At 30.0% G+C, this 14157-nt stretch overlaps 2 protein-coding genes across 2 annotated transcripts; one reads left to right on the forward strand and one right to left on the reverse strand.

Moving 5' to 3' along the window:
- Positions 1-464: 464 nt before the first annotated feature.
- On the reverse strand, positions 465-2291 carry LOC101267915 (F-box only protein 13). Its single transcript, XM_069288163.1, has one exon. It carries the CDS (start codon positions 1931-1933, stop codon positions 689-691), a length of 1245 nt encoding a protein of 414 aa, XP_069144264.1. The 5' UTR covers positions 1934-2291; the 3' UTR covers positions 465-688.
- An 8914-nt stretch (positions 2292-11205) lies between these two features.
- Positions 11206-13296, forward strand: LOC101268207 (CBL-interacting serine/threonine-protein kinase 5). Its single transcript, XM_004245161.4, has one exon. The coding sequence runs from the start codon at positions 11619-11621 to the stop codon at positions 12978-12980; it is 1362 nt and encodes a 453-aa protein (XP_004245209.1). The 5' UTR covers positions 11206-11618; the 3' UTR covers positions 12981-13296.
- The last annotated feature ends 861 nt before the right edge of the window (positions 13297-14157 follow it).

Genomic DNA, 14157 nt, shown 5'->3' on the forward strand with positions numbered 1-14157 from the left:
TTAGTTATGAAAGTATTTGTAATGCGAGAATTAGTTATGAAAGTATTAATTATGTGAGTAATAACTATGCAAATATTAATTATACAAGTATTAATTATGCCGAGTTTATTCTACATCAATTTGTGAGGTTTGACCGCAATGCAATTATGCTACATCTATTGTATTGTAACTTGTATATACTTAACCGCATAAACTATTTCATATCTATCAGTAAAATTCTGCATACATTACCATACAATACAATAGATACATTGTGAAACAATGCTTGGATTGAAGTGTAGTTCTAACTCCAGGTGAGGCATACTCATATGATGCATAGGCAGTCTCATTTGCCACAACTTTTCAATGTCTTCTCAAATATCCTTGTGTTTCTTTCAATCTAGATGGGCACACACAAAATTATCTCAAATATCCCAATAAAGTTCAAAGTTCCAAGAACTACTAAGATGCCCATCTTAACACACTTTTCTCCATACACCAATAAAGACCCTTTTAAATTAAAAAAAAATCAGCAATTACATCAATTCACTTTAGAAACAGAAATATATCATTAACTATGATAAATATATTCCAAAGTAACAAGAAAAATATCATAAAAGAATAAAGTGAAAAGGAACAACTAAGTATGTAAAAAAAAAAGAATGAAGAATCCCAATTTTTCTACATTTTCCTCCTTGTCTTGATGTAATCACACTGAAGCTTCAATCCTTGGCTGAAAAGAGAAAGCACAGCTGAATTTCCCAGAACAAGCAGGCAATTCAGTCCACTCATTTTCAGCCAATTTGCACAAGAAATACCTACAACTCTCATCATCACTCGAACCAGAATTCGAAATGCAGACAAACATGTGTTCACTACTTCCTGTGCAGTTGATGTCCACTTTCTTGCTATAAAACTCATGTGAGATAGCTGATGGCATTGTCAACACTTGATTCCATGCCCATTCTTTTTCGTCAAATTTCCATATCCTGAGACTAGCTGTTTCAAGAAATTCAGATAGAACAACTGCTAATAGCTCTCCACCGCATTCAACTAAGTCGATTGAGTACTCGTGATGAAGAGGGAGCAATCTTGGGTACTCAAAAAAGTGTTTTTCGGTAAGATTGCAAGCCACCACTTTCCCCGAAGAGTTCAAGAAACAGAGGATTTCTTGTCTATCGCCTTTCGTGGTGGTGGTTATTGAAGAGTATTGCTTACATGGGTTTTTTTGTATTTCAGTTGCTACTACATTCCCACATTTGCTCAAGAAATAGAGCATTCGATCATCGTCATCATCGTCAGTAGTGCAGAATTGAGCTGCAGGGCAAGTGGGAGATTTCTTACTCAGAATTGCGGTGTCTTCCCAGCTATCTGCAGTGGAATCGTAAACTCTGAATGAAAGACTTGGAATTTCTCCGAAAATTAAGAAGAGTTTATACGATTCCTGAGTAGAAATCATTCCAATGGCAGAAAGGGTATCGGAATAATCCAAAAAAGGAAGCTTGCGATACGAGGAAGTAACAGGGTTACAAATGAGAAATTCACCATTTTCGCCGTTATGAAAACAGAGTAAGCCACCAGAAGCAGCGACAGGGAGGAAATTCGACTGATTAAGCTTCTTTTCTCCAATAAAATTAGATGGGTAGGTGAGGAATTTCCAGTTCATTTCAGCAGCATCATAAACAAATTGTTGTTGGTTCTTGATTTCAGACGATTGTGAAGAATCCACCATGTAGAACCAAGGTTCTCTTGATGGAATTTGAGAGCAAGCATGGTGGAAAACAGGGGAATTCGCAGCAGATTTCCACCTCTTGCTGACTGAAGTTAATCTTAGAAAAGTTGAAGTTGGAAGCCATGAAAGAACCCTCTCAAGAAGATCTTGATTAAGTTCATCCAATGGAAAAACAAGATGTTGATCAAGTAATTTCCTCTTTAGATTCCTCTTAGAAGCCATGAAAGAGAGAAGGAATTGGATAAATTTCTAATGTGGGATTTGACATTAGAATGTAATGGAGTATATAAAGAGAGGAAAGTGAAGGAGGGGAAGCTTCGTAAAGGATCTGTTATTTGCGTTGACAATAGAGTAAAAGTTAAAGTGAATTGGGAACACTTTATGGTGTTGAAGATTTGACAAAAGAAGCAACTTTGGATTATGTATGTGTGCTTTGGAATTATGTAGAAGCGTGAAACGCTTAATAACAAGTTGAAAAATAATATAAAAACATTTATGATAGGAATTAAGGGATGTATTTCACTCATGTAAAAAGATAAACGTGTAATTAAGTACAAGCCAAAGTTTAAACTTTTGAAAAAAAAAATTTAAATTTTGTGAGGGGAAATTTCCCAAAGAAATGGTCAAATCAATTTTTCAAACTCATAAAAAGAAATACCAATTAAATAATCATTCGAATGCATACTTGAACAATAATTTAAAATATTTTTTGAAAGAACAAAATAAGATCCATGTCCAAACAGGTTGACCGTGTGAACAATTCCAACAGAGTATATTACTCATTACAATATGGATTACTGAATTGACTATATATTATGGTAATGATATAATTGAAATTATATTTTACTCCAATCATCATTGTGAGAATTTTTTTTCTTTGCAAGATCTTTAGAAAATAATTTATCTATTTTCAATTCTTTACATATAGTTATAGATATGTGAAAGTATGACACACACATATTAGAATAGAAAATTAATTAACAATGGACTATTGTTTTGTTTTTAGACTATTTAGATTTGTAGTCGTTGTACTAGCTATCGCATATACTATATACAGGGCTGGAGCTATCCTAGGGCAACGAGTGTCAAGACTCAAACAATATTTTTTTATCGTAAAATTACATCGTGTATATAAAAAAAATTGATTTCATAAATATATATATAAGTATTGATACCTCGCTTATATATTTTTACTTTATGACACTCTTTAATAAAAATTTTAACTCTATCAAAGACTATAATCTATATATATCCTCATCATACTCCACTCCACCGTGCATTCTATCTTTTCAAATTGTCTTTGTGAAATTAGATGAATATGGTATAGAAAAACAAAAGAAGATGGAGAGAGAGAGAAAAGAGAAGGGTCACGAGTGGGATAAAGAAAAGAAAAAAGTGTAATATAATATAATCTAATAGGGCCCTACCATTGAAGGGAACAATAAACTAACGAGGAAAAAGTCACTGTCATCAAGGCGCCGCTACCTCTTTTTTCACTTTGCTTTATTTCATTCATAAAACAACAACACGCTGACTTGGGGTTGGCGGTGGTTGAGCTTTGGATGGGCTAGGGCTTAGGGGTCATTACTTTGGGTGTCACGTTTAATATTTATATACGAACGAATCAACTTGTATAATATTTTTTTTTTACATAGATTAATTTCTGATTTGATTTATCAAGAAAATAAAAGTTTCAAGATATAATCACACGATGAATATGAAAACTTTTTTAGCTATGTGAATTTTAATTTTGTTGGTAAGGTGTTGATTCTCCACCTAATAATTGTTTTTCCCTTTCCCTACGCTTAAAAAAAAAAGGTTTTAACAAAAAGAGGGTAAAAAAAAAGTTATGTTTAATTAAGTAGTTTGTTCATGGCTAAATAAATAAGTTTGCATTTGACTCAAGAAAAGGGAAACCTAACATTTGTCAATTCCAAGTAAAGCTGGGGTTGAGGAATCTATGCCTCGTGTTGCACCTACTTTTATTATATAAGAAACTAATGTGTGTACTTTGGTAGTTTGTCTTTTGGTTTTTGTCCAATTAAAGTCAAATACTTAGACAACAGAATCCAAAGCTAACCCATCCAATTGACTTTAGATGCTCGAGGCTCAACAACAACAATAATATTTATTTGTTTATTCTATTCAAATAAAGCCATCAATTACGATATCTTTTTTTCTCCAAAACTAATTTTTCTCTCTCGCATAAGCCATGTCCACATTTGTGGGATATTACAAACTGTATGTTGTTATAGTGTGTCATACTCCCATCCATTTTACTATCTTCCTTTCGAGAAAAAAGGATAATACTTTACTATTACATATACTACTATTATTATAACAATCTAAAAATATTACGTATTTTATTTTTATTTAAGAGTTTTATATTATATAATAAGGAAATTATACTTAGATGTATATATTTTTGCTACTAGAGATATACTAAAATAGGATAAAGAGCTGAACAAGATATTTAAATATCTCAGATACATGCGAATCACACTAAATACATATATCCCGCATCTAATGTGATTCGCATGTTTATAAGATATCATATACATAGGAGAGTAGCGTGCGAAACGGGATGGAGCCGAACGGAATTTATTATTTATTCCAGTTACATGTATATCCACTTGGACACAGCGTATTCATAACAAATTATACATAACTTTGATCTCATGTATCCCGAGATAGGACACATCAAAATCTAGTAATATTCTAATATAGCAAACTAGAATATATTTAATTAATAAGCTTTTAAACTAGTGTGATTTATGTAAATCTAAATCTATTTTTCCCATGCCTTTTAAGAAGAAATTAATTAATTTAAAAAGTAATTTGATCAAATTATCTTTATAAAATTGATTTAGTTTCAGTTAGACGAAATTATCAGTCTTAATGATATCAATACAATATATATATATATTTAGTATCAGTTAAGTAAAATTATTAGCCTTAATAATAACAATGTAATATATGATACTGATTTAATATCAGTTAAATAAAAATTATCAGTCTTGACGAATAAAGGTACGAGCTGTAATTCTTTTAAAAGAATAAGTATTTTTTTAATTACTTTAAATCGTGATATAAACATGTAATTTATGGCCCATTTATGCCCTTTCTACTTTGGAAAAATTACATGAATAAATACATTTTTAAAAATAATTACTGATTTTAGCGATATTTTTTGTTTATTACCATTTATAGCAATATTATGATAAATCTGTAATATGTATTAAAAGTGAATTATGTATGCAATATATTTGAATTATAATTGTTTTTGAAATATATTATGTTTATTTGGTACAAAATTATCACATTGTATTATAAGTGTATTAAAATATGTGATAAATGTATTATCTATCATTAAAACTAGTATTATATTTGAATAGTAAATTTATTTTTATAATATATATTAAACTTGTATTATAAGTAAATTAAAAGTGGTCAAGTAAAAAAAATATTATTACTATAAAATAATAAATATTTTTTATTATAGTATATTTATGAAAATTTCCCTTTTATTTTTTGCTTCGAGGCCTTTCGGATTGAGTTGTAATTAAAATATTTGGTTACAGTTGGTTTAATGGATAAAGGTTAGGGGAGTGGTATAATCGGAGCAAGTTGAGAATAAATTGAATTTTTTTATAATTTTTTTGTAGTACACAAAAATTGGACGCGATTTAATAAAATTTATTAATAGCTCAAACAAGCCTTGAGAGTCAGGTAGGGGTACATGGTAGAATTAAACTCAATTCACCCAATTTGTTTAAGTTTAACTCGTCTATTTATTAACTCAATTTATTTTAATCCAATTCATTATAAATTGCTCAAATTTAATTCGACTCACCCAATTATCACCCTAATTACTGCAAACGACACACTATGATATAGCTATTGTTTTTATTAGGAGAAAGATGTGTTAGGGTTATATTTTCATATTATTAAGCGCAACTAATCAAATAATCATTAACGAATATAGTATTTTGGTAAATGGATTGATTGATAGACCAATGGGCTGAGATATATCTAGTTCAATGGTATAGAATTAAAATGAACGAATCAAATCTGAAATTTCACTTATTGGGTGGAATCATCCAATTGTATTGTGAATTATGAACTCTTGATGGACTAGAAAGAGCAAAGTTAAGCCAAGATCTTGAGCTAAGTTCATGTTATTTTTAAGTCAATTGGTCATATAATTAGAATATGCATATAATACCTGATATATTAAACTCACATGATAAACATTTTGGTGACCACATGAGTTTCACTGATTAAGTGTACAATCGGGCCAAAGAAATGTTACGAATCTAGTCGCCACTAAAGATGTCTATGTATAAAATGCGTTATTCGAAATTAGAGTTATTTTTATTAATCATTTTGTAATAGCAGTCTGAAACCTCCATTATCCATTTCATTTTTGTTCTTTGATAAGCTTGTAAGTTCTTATACAATCAATACAAACCTTAATTTGTTACGGGATATCTCACACACGCGTGTGCGCACGCACTAAAAGAAGTGCCTTTACTGGGTTTGAATCCCATGTGCGGCAAGTCCTTTTTTTTCTTTTTGCTATGGAATTGAGCTCAACTTTTTGGGCTTGAATCTTCTTCTCTTTCTTTACTAGGAACTCAGATTTGAGAGAAGAGATATGGTTCAATGCACCATTGTTAAGTTGAAGCTTCAAGCTAGGTTTCATTTAAACTCTTTTAAATTGATTTTCATTAGCAAGATATCGTCGTATATCATGTGTATATATTTTATATATCCTGTGTATGTCATTTTTAATCTTGTGTATACCATGAGTATAAATCTTCATTATGACTTTACAATATTTATTTTATATGACGATTTCATTATTTTTTATTGAATAGTTTTGTCTCATCAATACTCATTGTGTTATTTTTTTTAAAGAAATACCTTAGATAATTGTATTTTGATTGGACTAAAAAAATATTTGGAGTACAAGTTAATTATATGTTTGTATGCAAACTTTATCGAAAAAATCCACAATTTTGAAAAAAATCCGAAGTTTATTAGTTTGGTCTGATTTATAAATTTAAAAGTTTGACACAATGGTTTGGTTTGGTATTTAAAAAATCCGAACCAACCCGAGGTGAAAAACTCAAAAAAATCCGAATTTTATCATTTTGATTTGATTTATAAATTTAAAATTGATATTTGAAAACCTGAACCAATCTGGTCATGTACACCCCTGCACATGGTGATGTTCTTATTCGACTGAAATATCGACCCAATACAAAATTTGGAAGTATAATATATACTACTATAAGATATTTTTAAATATAAGTTTCATTTTGTATATGTATCCCAATTTTCTAACAATTTGCCTAGATAAAAGTCGTTGCGGCTTGTATGTGATAACTCTAGCTGGTGACAATACTATAGAATATTTGTGATTATTATAATGGGTTGCATGTTCATAATTGAGGTATGAATACCATGCCCCTCTCTAATAGACCAAGAGAACTTTAGAAAAATATTTTTGATTTTTTCAAATTCCAAAATATGTTTTGCTAATTAAAAACATATAGTGAATTACTCATGTATAATATTGATTGTGTTTATGACATAATTGGACGGATTCATATGGAAGAATTGATTTCCTATAGTTAGTTAATGAATAGGTCTTGTCTACTAGGAAAATAGAATCACTTTTTTTTTTTTTTTTACATTTATATACTCCATGTAATTAGCCATATACAAGGGATAATAGGCTGTTGCTAGTGAATTTTTTTTGTTTAATGTTCATGAAGTGGACCTGGAATAATTAGATTAGAAAACTCAATTTCAGCAAGTTTTATGGATTAGATCAATGTTTCCCTTTCAATTGTAAGTTCAACGCCATAATTTGTTTTGGGTTAAATGGTAGACTTTTAAGAAAAATAGAAAATTTAAAATTAGTGACTTACGTTATTTGATTCAGAGCTTGACATGTGTTTGCTCGTTAAATTAAAGGCAAAATTTGTTCCAAAAATATAGTGGAAGGGTATTATTTGAATCGAGAATATAATAGGGCCTAGGGGTATATGTGACTCAAAAGTATAACGAAAGGTATATTTAAACTATTTCTAATAGTAGAAAGGTATATTTAACCCTTTTTGTATATATTATTTATTACATATATCTTTAAAATGTATTACGTATCTTACATGTGAATCCACTTGGACACAGTATATTCAGAACAAATTGTACATAATTTTGAGCTCATGTATCTCGAAATATACGTGTCTGGACGCACCAAAATTTGATAAGATTCATAATATTGAAAACTAGAGCGTATTATAAGTATTTAGCTCATAAAGTGATGTAATTTTTGTTTGGTTTACGCCCTTCAAGAAGAAATTAATTAATTTAAAAAATAATATAATAAAATTATCTTCTTTCTATTTTTTTGACCTCGATGCTACTATCTTTTTTTACCACATTAATTTTTCTCCATATTTATTAAGGATAAAATTGAAAATTAATAATCACTTTAGTCTATTTATTAATTTGGGAAAATTACAGAAATCACACTTTTAAGATAAAATTACAATTTATCTATTAAAAGTTTATAATAACAATAATCCCTCAAAATGGATATAATAATATAAGTGCTAATACATTAATTTAATGCGCGAGTACATTAATCGTTAAGTAAGATAATTACCTTTTATACCTGATACATTAATCTGATGTATATTTTATACATGATACACTAATTTGATGCGTGCGATATACTAATCTGATGCTCGAGATAGACTAATTCGATGCGCGATGTACATTTTATACATGATGCACTAATATGATGCGCGAGATTCAATAATGTGATGCGCGAGATACATTAATGTGATGCATGAAAAAATGAGAAAGTTTATAAATTTGTAAAACTTATAGGGGATAATGGTAATAAGTAAACTAAAAGGTGAAATTTCCGTAATTAATCCCAACTTCAATAAGGAGGACAAGTAACTACTTCAAATTATATATATATATATATATATATATATATATATATATATATATATATATATTCCACAAAAAAAAGAAAAAAAACTAGTTCAAATTAAAGGGAGTATACTGTTTTTCTTGTGCTTCGAGACCTTTCAAACTGAGCTGTATTTAGATATTTGTTGCAAGTTGGCTTAATGGATATAGGTGTTGGGAAGTGGTATAAGAAGTTGAGTGGAACAAGTTAGGGATAAATTAAATATTTTTATTAAAATCGACTCTAAAGAAATTTGACAAAATATTCTAAAATAATTTTAATATAAAAAAGTTATATGTTATAAATAATTATATAAAATATTTATTACATACTAAAATATGGCAAAAAAGAAAAAAACAAAAAACAAATAAAATAATCATATTTAATAAAAATTAGATTGGGTTGAGTGTTCGACCAATTTTATAACTCATCATCCAACATGTTTAGTTGAACATTGTGAACAAGATTCTCTTGAGGGGCAAAGTAACAGTTACAAATCTAGTCATGATAGAAGATCCTATTGATAATATTGTTAAATTATATTTGGCCTTAGTTAATGAATGAATATATGCACTAAAGATGTTTATATGTAGGGAGGAACTATCTTATCGGATTAGGCTAAAGTGTTATGTTATTTTCTTTTAATTAACTATTTTGTATTAGTAGTTTGAAATCTCTCTTTTTTATTTTTCTTTTGTTCTTTAATCAGCTTGCAGTGCTTTCTTTTTTTACGATCAATATAAATCTTAGTGTGTTACAGAATGTCATTTGTGAAGATTGTTTTTCCTACTTTCACTAGGAGAGTTACTTTGTTTCCTCAGTTTAAGAAACTTATCTTTCTAGAAAAATGTATTTCAAATATTTTAACCAATCGAATATGGGAAATATCAAAGTACTATTTCTTTCCTGTCCTCGTTAGTTCTCTTCAATTCCCATCCTTCTTTACATTGGAGAATGAAAATCTTCTCTCATCTATTAGATATCCTTTACTAGGAACTCGTGATTTGAGAGAAGAGATATGGTTCCACCATCGTTAATCTTGTGTATATCACGTGTATAAGTAGTGTATACATTTATGTGTATATCTTGTATATATTCTGTGTATCTCATGCGCATCTATATTATATACATGACATATTATATAAACAGTAATATATAAATGATACACATGGAAATTTTCTTACCTTAAACCTTGACTTTGATGATTTTCTAGATTTTAATGACTTGAAGTTGGAAACTAGAGACGTTAGTGCTGAAAACAAGCCCTTAGACCAATGAACCATCTATCCATTTTGAGAAAGAGCTCCGATAGCTAATATTTAATATATTCATTAATAATTATACAAGTAATATATCGATTTTAATTGAATGACTTCGAATCCCGATGATTCAAATTTAATACACAAATTAATTCCTGGCTGTAGTAATGGGTTGCATGTTCACATTTGAGGTATACCATGCCCCTCTCTAATAGACCAAGAGTGAGAGGAACTTTTAGAAAAAAATATTTTTGATTTTTTCAAATTTCTGAACATGCTTTGCTAATTGAAAATATATGGTGAGTTACTCGTGTATAATATTGATTGGATTTAAGCAAAAATATTTTATATGTAATTTCAGATAATATTTTTGTGTCAGATTTGATTTCGTGAATTTTAACTTTTAAAATTATGTATTTGAAGCGCTAAATATAGATTAAATAAAGATATAAATAATCGGTCACATAAAATTTTGGAAAACTACATAATTAGACATTCTTCATTATCATATATACTACTATTACCTCTATTTTCAAAATTTACTTGGATACAATGTATTAATAACAAATTACACCTAAATTAAATTAAATATATCTCAATGTACTACGAGGTACCAAATGATAATATACATAATATTATAAACTAATAGAGTAAAATTGATTTAAGTTCACCCTAAATATTTTACCTTGTTATTACCACGAGCTTAAAAGGTCAGGTGGATGATTAAGCTTATTAATTAGCTAAACTAATATATAATTAAATATGTCATGATTTCAAAAGGCTATTTATTTATTTATCGCGTATAAACTTTAAGAGCATGGTGACTGAACCATCGAGGTGAAGTAAGAATAAGACTTTTGACACAATTGGACATTGGATTTAACCAATTAATTATCCAATCAACACTCAAATTCAATTAAATCTAGTATCTACTTTTCAAACATTCCTTTGTTACATCTTACATTTAGTCGTTATTTTTTTTTTTTTATAAAAAAATTGGCTTTATTTTTATTTCTTTCTTAGTCCCCCCCTTTTTTTTTCTTAAATAGTACAGATATGCTAAAATCAAATAATTGCTGGATCAAACAAAAGAAAATTAAACAATAGAGAAATAGTTGGCAATGGAAGAAAACAATGAGGTTCCTCCACCAAATCTGAACCAAATAATGTGAACAGATAAATCCTTAAAAAAAGTCATTTTTACATTTTACACAACAAATTCATTCTCATGCACATTAAGCTCTCTCGATATCACATGGATAAAATTCTCCGTCCTTTAACTTAAAAATTTCAAATTCAAATCTTTATAATATAAAAATCATCCATTTAAATAAATAAATTTTATGCGAATCTAAATAAATCATTTGAATTTGTGGCCTCCACTAAAGCACCTCACATTATTTCCTTTTTTAATATTTGGTTTTAAACTCAAAAATTAACTTAATATTCATTATTGTCGTTATTTTGGTGAAGGTAGACATCAAACAACTTGTGACTTTGAAAGTTCAACTTGAAGAAAAGATTGATTATTGAATTAGCTGTCTTTTCCGCTGTTCCAATTTCTATTCAATGCCTATTGTGATTTGTAATTCAATATATTTAAAAAAATAATCCTCTGTTCTTGTGAAGAAGTTAGCATTTTGTCAGCGATATGGAGGAGAGACAATTGTTGTTTGACAAGTATGAAATCGGAAAGTTATTAGGTAAAGGGACTTTTGCGAAAGTGTACTATGGTAAAGAAGTGGAAACAGGGGAAAGTGTAGCCATTAAAGTGATAAAAAAAGATCAAGTTCAAAAAGAAGGAATGATGGAGCAGATCACAAGAGAAATCTCAGTGATGGGGCTGGTTCGTCATCCGAATATAGTTGAACTCAAAGAAGTCATGGCGACAAAGTCTAAAATCTTCTTCATAATGGAGTATGTTAAAGGGGGTGAGCTTTTCGCAAAATTAGTATCCAAAGGCAAATTTAAAGAAGATACAGCAAGAAAGTACTTTCAACAGTTGATAAGTGCTGTTGATTTCTGTCATAGTCGAGGTGTTTATCATCGCGATTTGAAGCCTGAGAACTTACTCCTTGATGAGAATGAGGACTTGAAGATATCTGATTTCGGGCTATCGGCTTTGCCTGATGAGCAGTTGAGTAGAAATGATGGTTTGCTTCATACACAGTGTGGGACACCAGCATATGTTGCTCCTGAGGTTTTAAGGAGAAAAGGTTATGATGGTGCAAAGGCTGATATCTGGTCATGTGGGGTTATCTTGTATGTGCTTCTAGCTGGTTACTTGCCATTTCAAGATGAGAATGTGATGAACATGTACAAGAAGATCTTCAAGGCGTATTTCGAGTTCCCTCCTTGGTTTTCAATGGATTCGAGGCGTTTGATATCTAAACTTTTAATGGCTGATCCAGACAGGAGGATCACTATTCAAGGTATCATGAGGGTTCCATGGTTTAGGAAGGATTTCGCCATGCCACGGGCTTTTTCAATCCAAGATTTTCAAAAGTTAGAAAATGATCATGTTGAAGAAGGAATGAGCAGCAAACAAGGAGGAGGGGTCCTAAGGAAATCCCCTTCATCCCCTGCATTTTTCAATGCATTCGAGTTGATCTCATCCATGTCTTCTGGTTTCGACTTGTCTAGCTTGTTTGAGATCAAAGGGAAGGCATCATCCATGTTCACTTCAAGGAGCACTGCCCGGGATGTTATCCGTAAAATGGAGAAAATGGCTAAAGTTATGAGGTATAAGGTTTATAGGGTAAAACCATTCAAGTTAAAGATGCAATGCCCCGAGGAAGGACGAAAAGGGCGGTTGTTGGTGACCGCTGAGGTGTTCAAGGTGGCCCCGGAAGTCACCGTGGTCGAGCTCTCTAAGTCCTCCGGCGACACCTTGGAGTATAACAAGTTTTGTGAAGAGGAAGTTAGGCCTGCGTTGAAGGACATTGTTTGGACATGGCAAGGGACAGGTACTGGAAATGCTGATATTGATAACAAACAGGACTTGGAGCAATAAACATTTGGTACATGTGCATTTTTCTCCCTCTTCTTTTTGTGTTTTTGTGTTTCGCTGAAATATATCATCGGAGATATTCGTGTTACTGATGATTTGTACATTATATTGTGTGTTATACTGACCACTTTCAGATTTGTATTGTTTGCATGTCGTATTTCCTCTAGTTATTCAAGCACAATTAATCCAAGCTTGTAGGGGATTTTCTTCAAAGGGATATATTTCACCTCCCTTTATCTATTTGTAAGTTGGACATTTTGTTCAGATTTGATATCAATTAATTCATGGTCAATAAATATATGAAGATAACTTATCAAAATCTATGGGTTAAATGCTAGCTTAGTTGTGAACTCATAAATTTTGCTGTTTAAATTTCTTTAGGTTCTTAAAGAATTTAATTAATATGTGTTGATCGAGTAAATTAATACTATAAAAATAACAATATTTACAAGTATTTCAACAGGGAGTTCCAACACCCCACATGACTCCATCCACAAAGAGATAATATAATGTGGGTTCAACTATTTATTTAATTAAGCAACATCTCATTTTCCATGACAATGTGACACCTTGTATTCAAAGAATATTTAATTATGTATGCCACCTCTCATTCAACTTGTCAATTTAATCAGCACCTAAATTTGTTTGGCTGAGTTTTAGCTACCACACCAACTCAAGAAAAAAAAACAAAAATCATCCAATTGGAACCAATTTATTGGTTACAAATTAAGAATATGATATCTTTTTATTCTATTATTTTGCTAATTTTGGAAGCTAATGAGATTGCTTATGTCTTTGGAGTTAGGTTGTTTAGCATATGAGAAAATAGAGGGAATTTTGAACTACAATAAACTCTTATTTTTATATATCTGTAGTAAATAACGATCATCCAACTACTACCAAACTAGAAAATATAATAATTTTTTAAATTTAAAAATCTGTTTTTAATCATGCAAATTTTAAATTTAACTTGATGTTATAATCATATAGAACTTTATTTTTAACTTCAATTCGGTAAATTCCAAATAAAATGAAAACTATGCCCAAACCCTCCTAAAATATTGTATTAAATTAAATCTGTAGTCATGTCACTGCTGGTCAAGAATGTCGTCTACATGAGAGCATAATCTTAATTTTTTTTGTAAGGGCTTGAGCACTTGTATATTCTAAACCAACTAAC

This window comes from Solanum lycopersicum, chromosome 8, assembly GCF_036512215.1.
Source record: "Solanum lycopersicum chromosome 8, SLM_r2.1".
NCBI classification, from domain to species: domain Eukaryota; kingdom Viridiplantae; phylum Streptophyta; class Magnoliopsida; order Solanales; family Solanaceae; genus Solanum; species Solanum lycopersicum.

Bases quoted from the DNA above. Each gene is read 5' to 3' on its own strand.
- LOC101267915 (XM_069288163.1), bottom strand. From the start codon at position 1,933: ATGGCTTCTAAGAGGAATCTAAAGAGGAAATTACTTGATCAACATCTT.
- LOC101268207 (XM_004245161.4), top strand. From the start codon at position 11,619: ATGGAGGAGAGACAATTGTTGTTTGACAAGTATGAAATCGGAAAGTTA.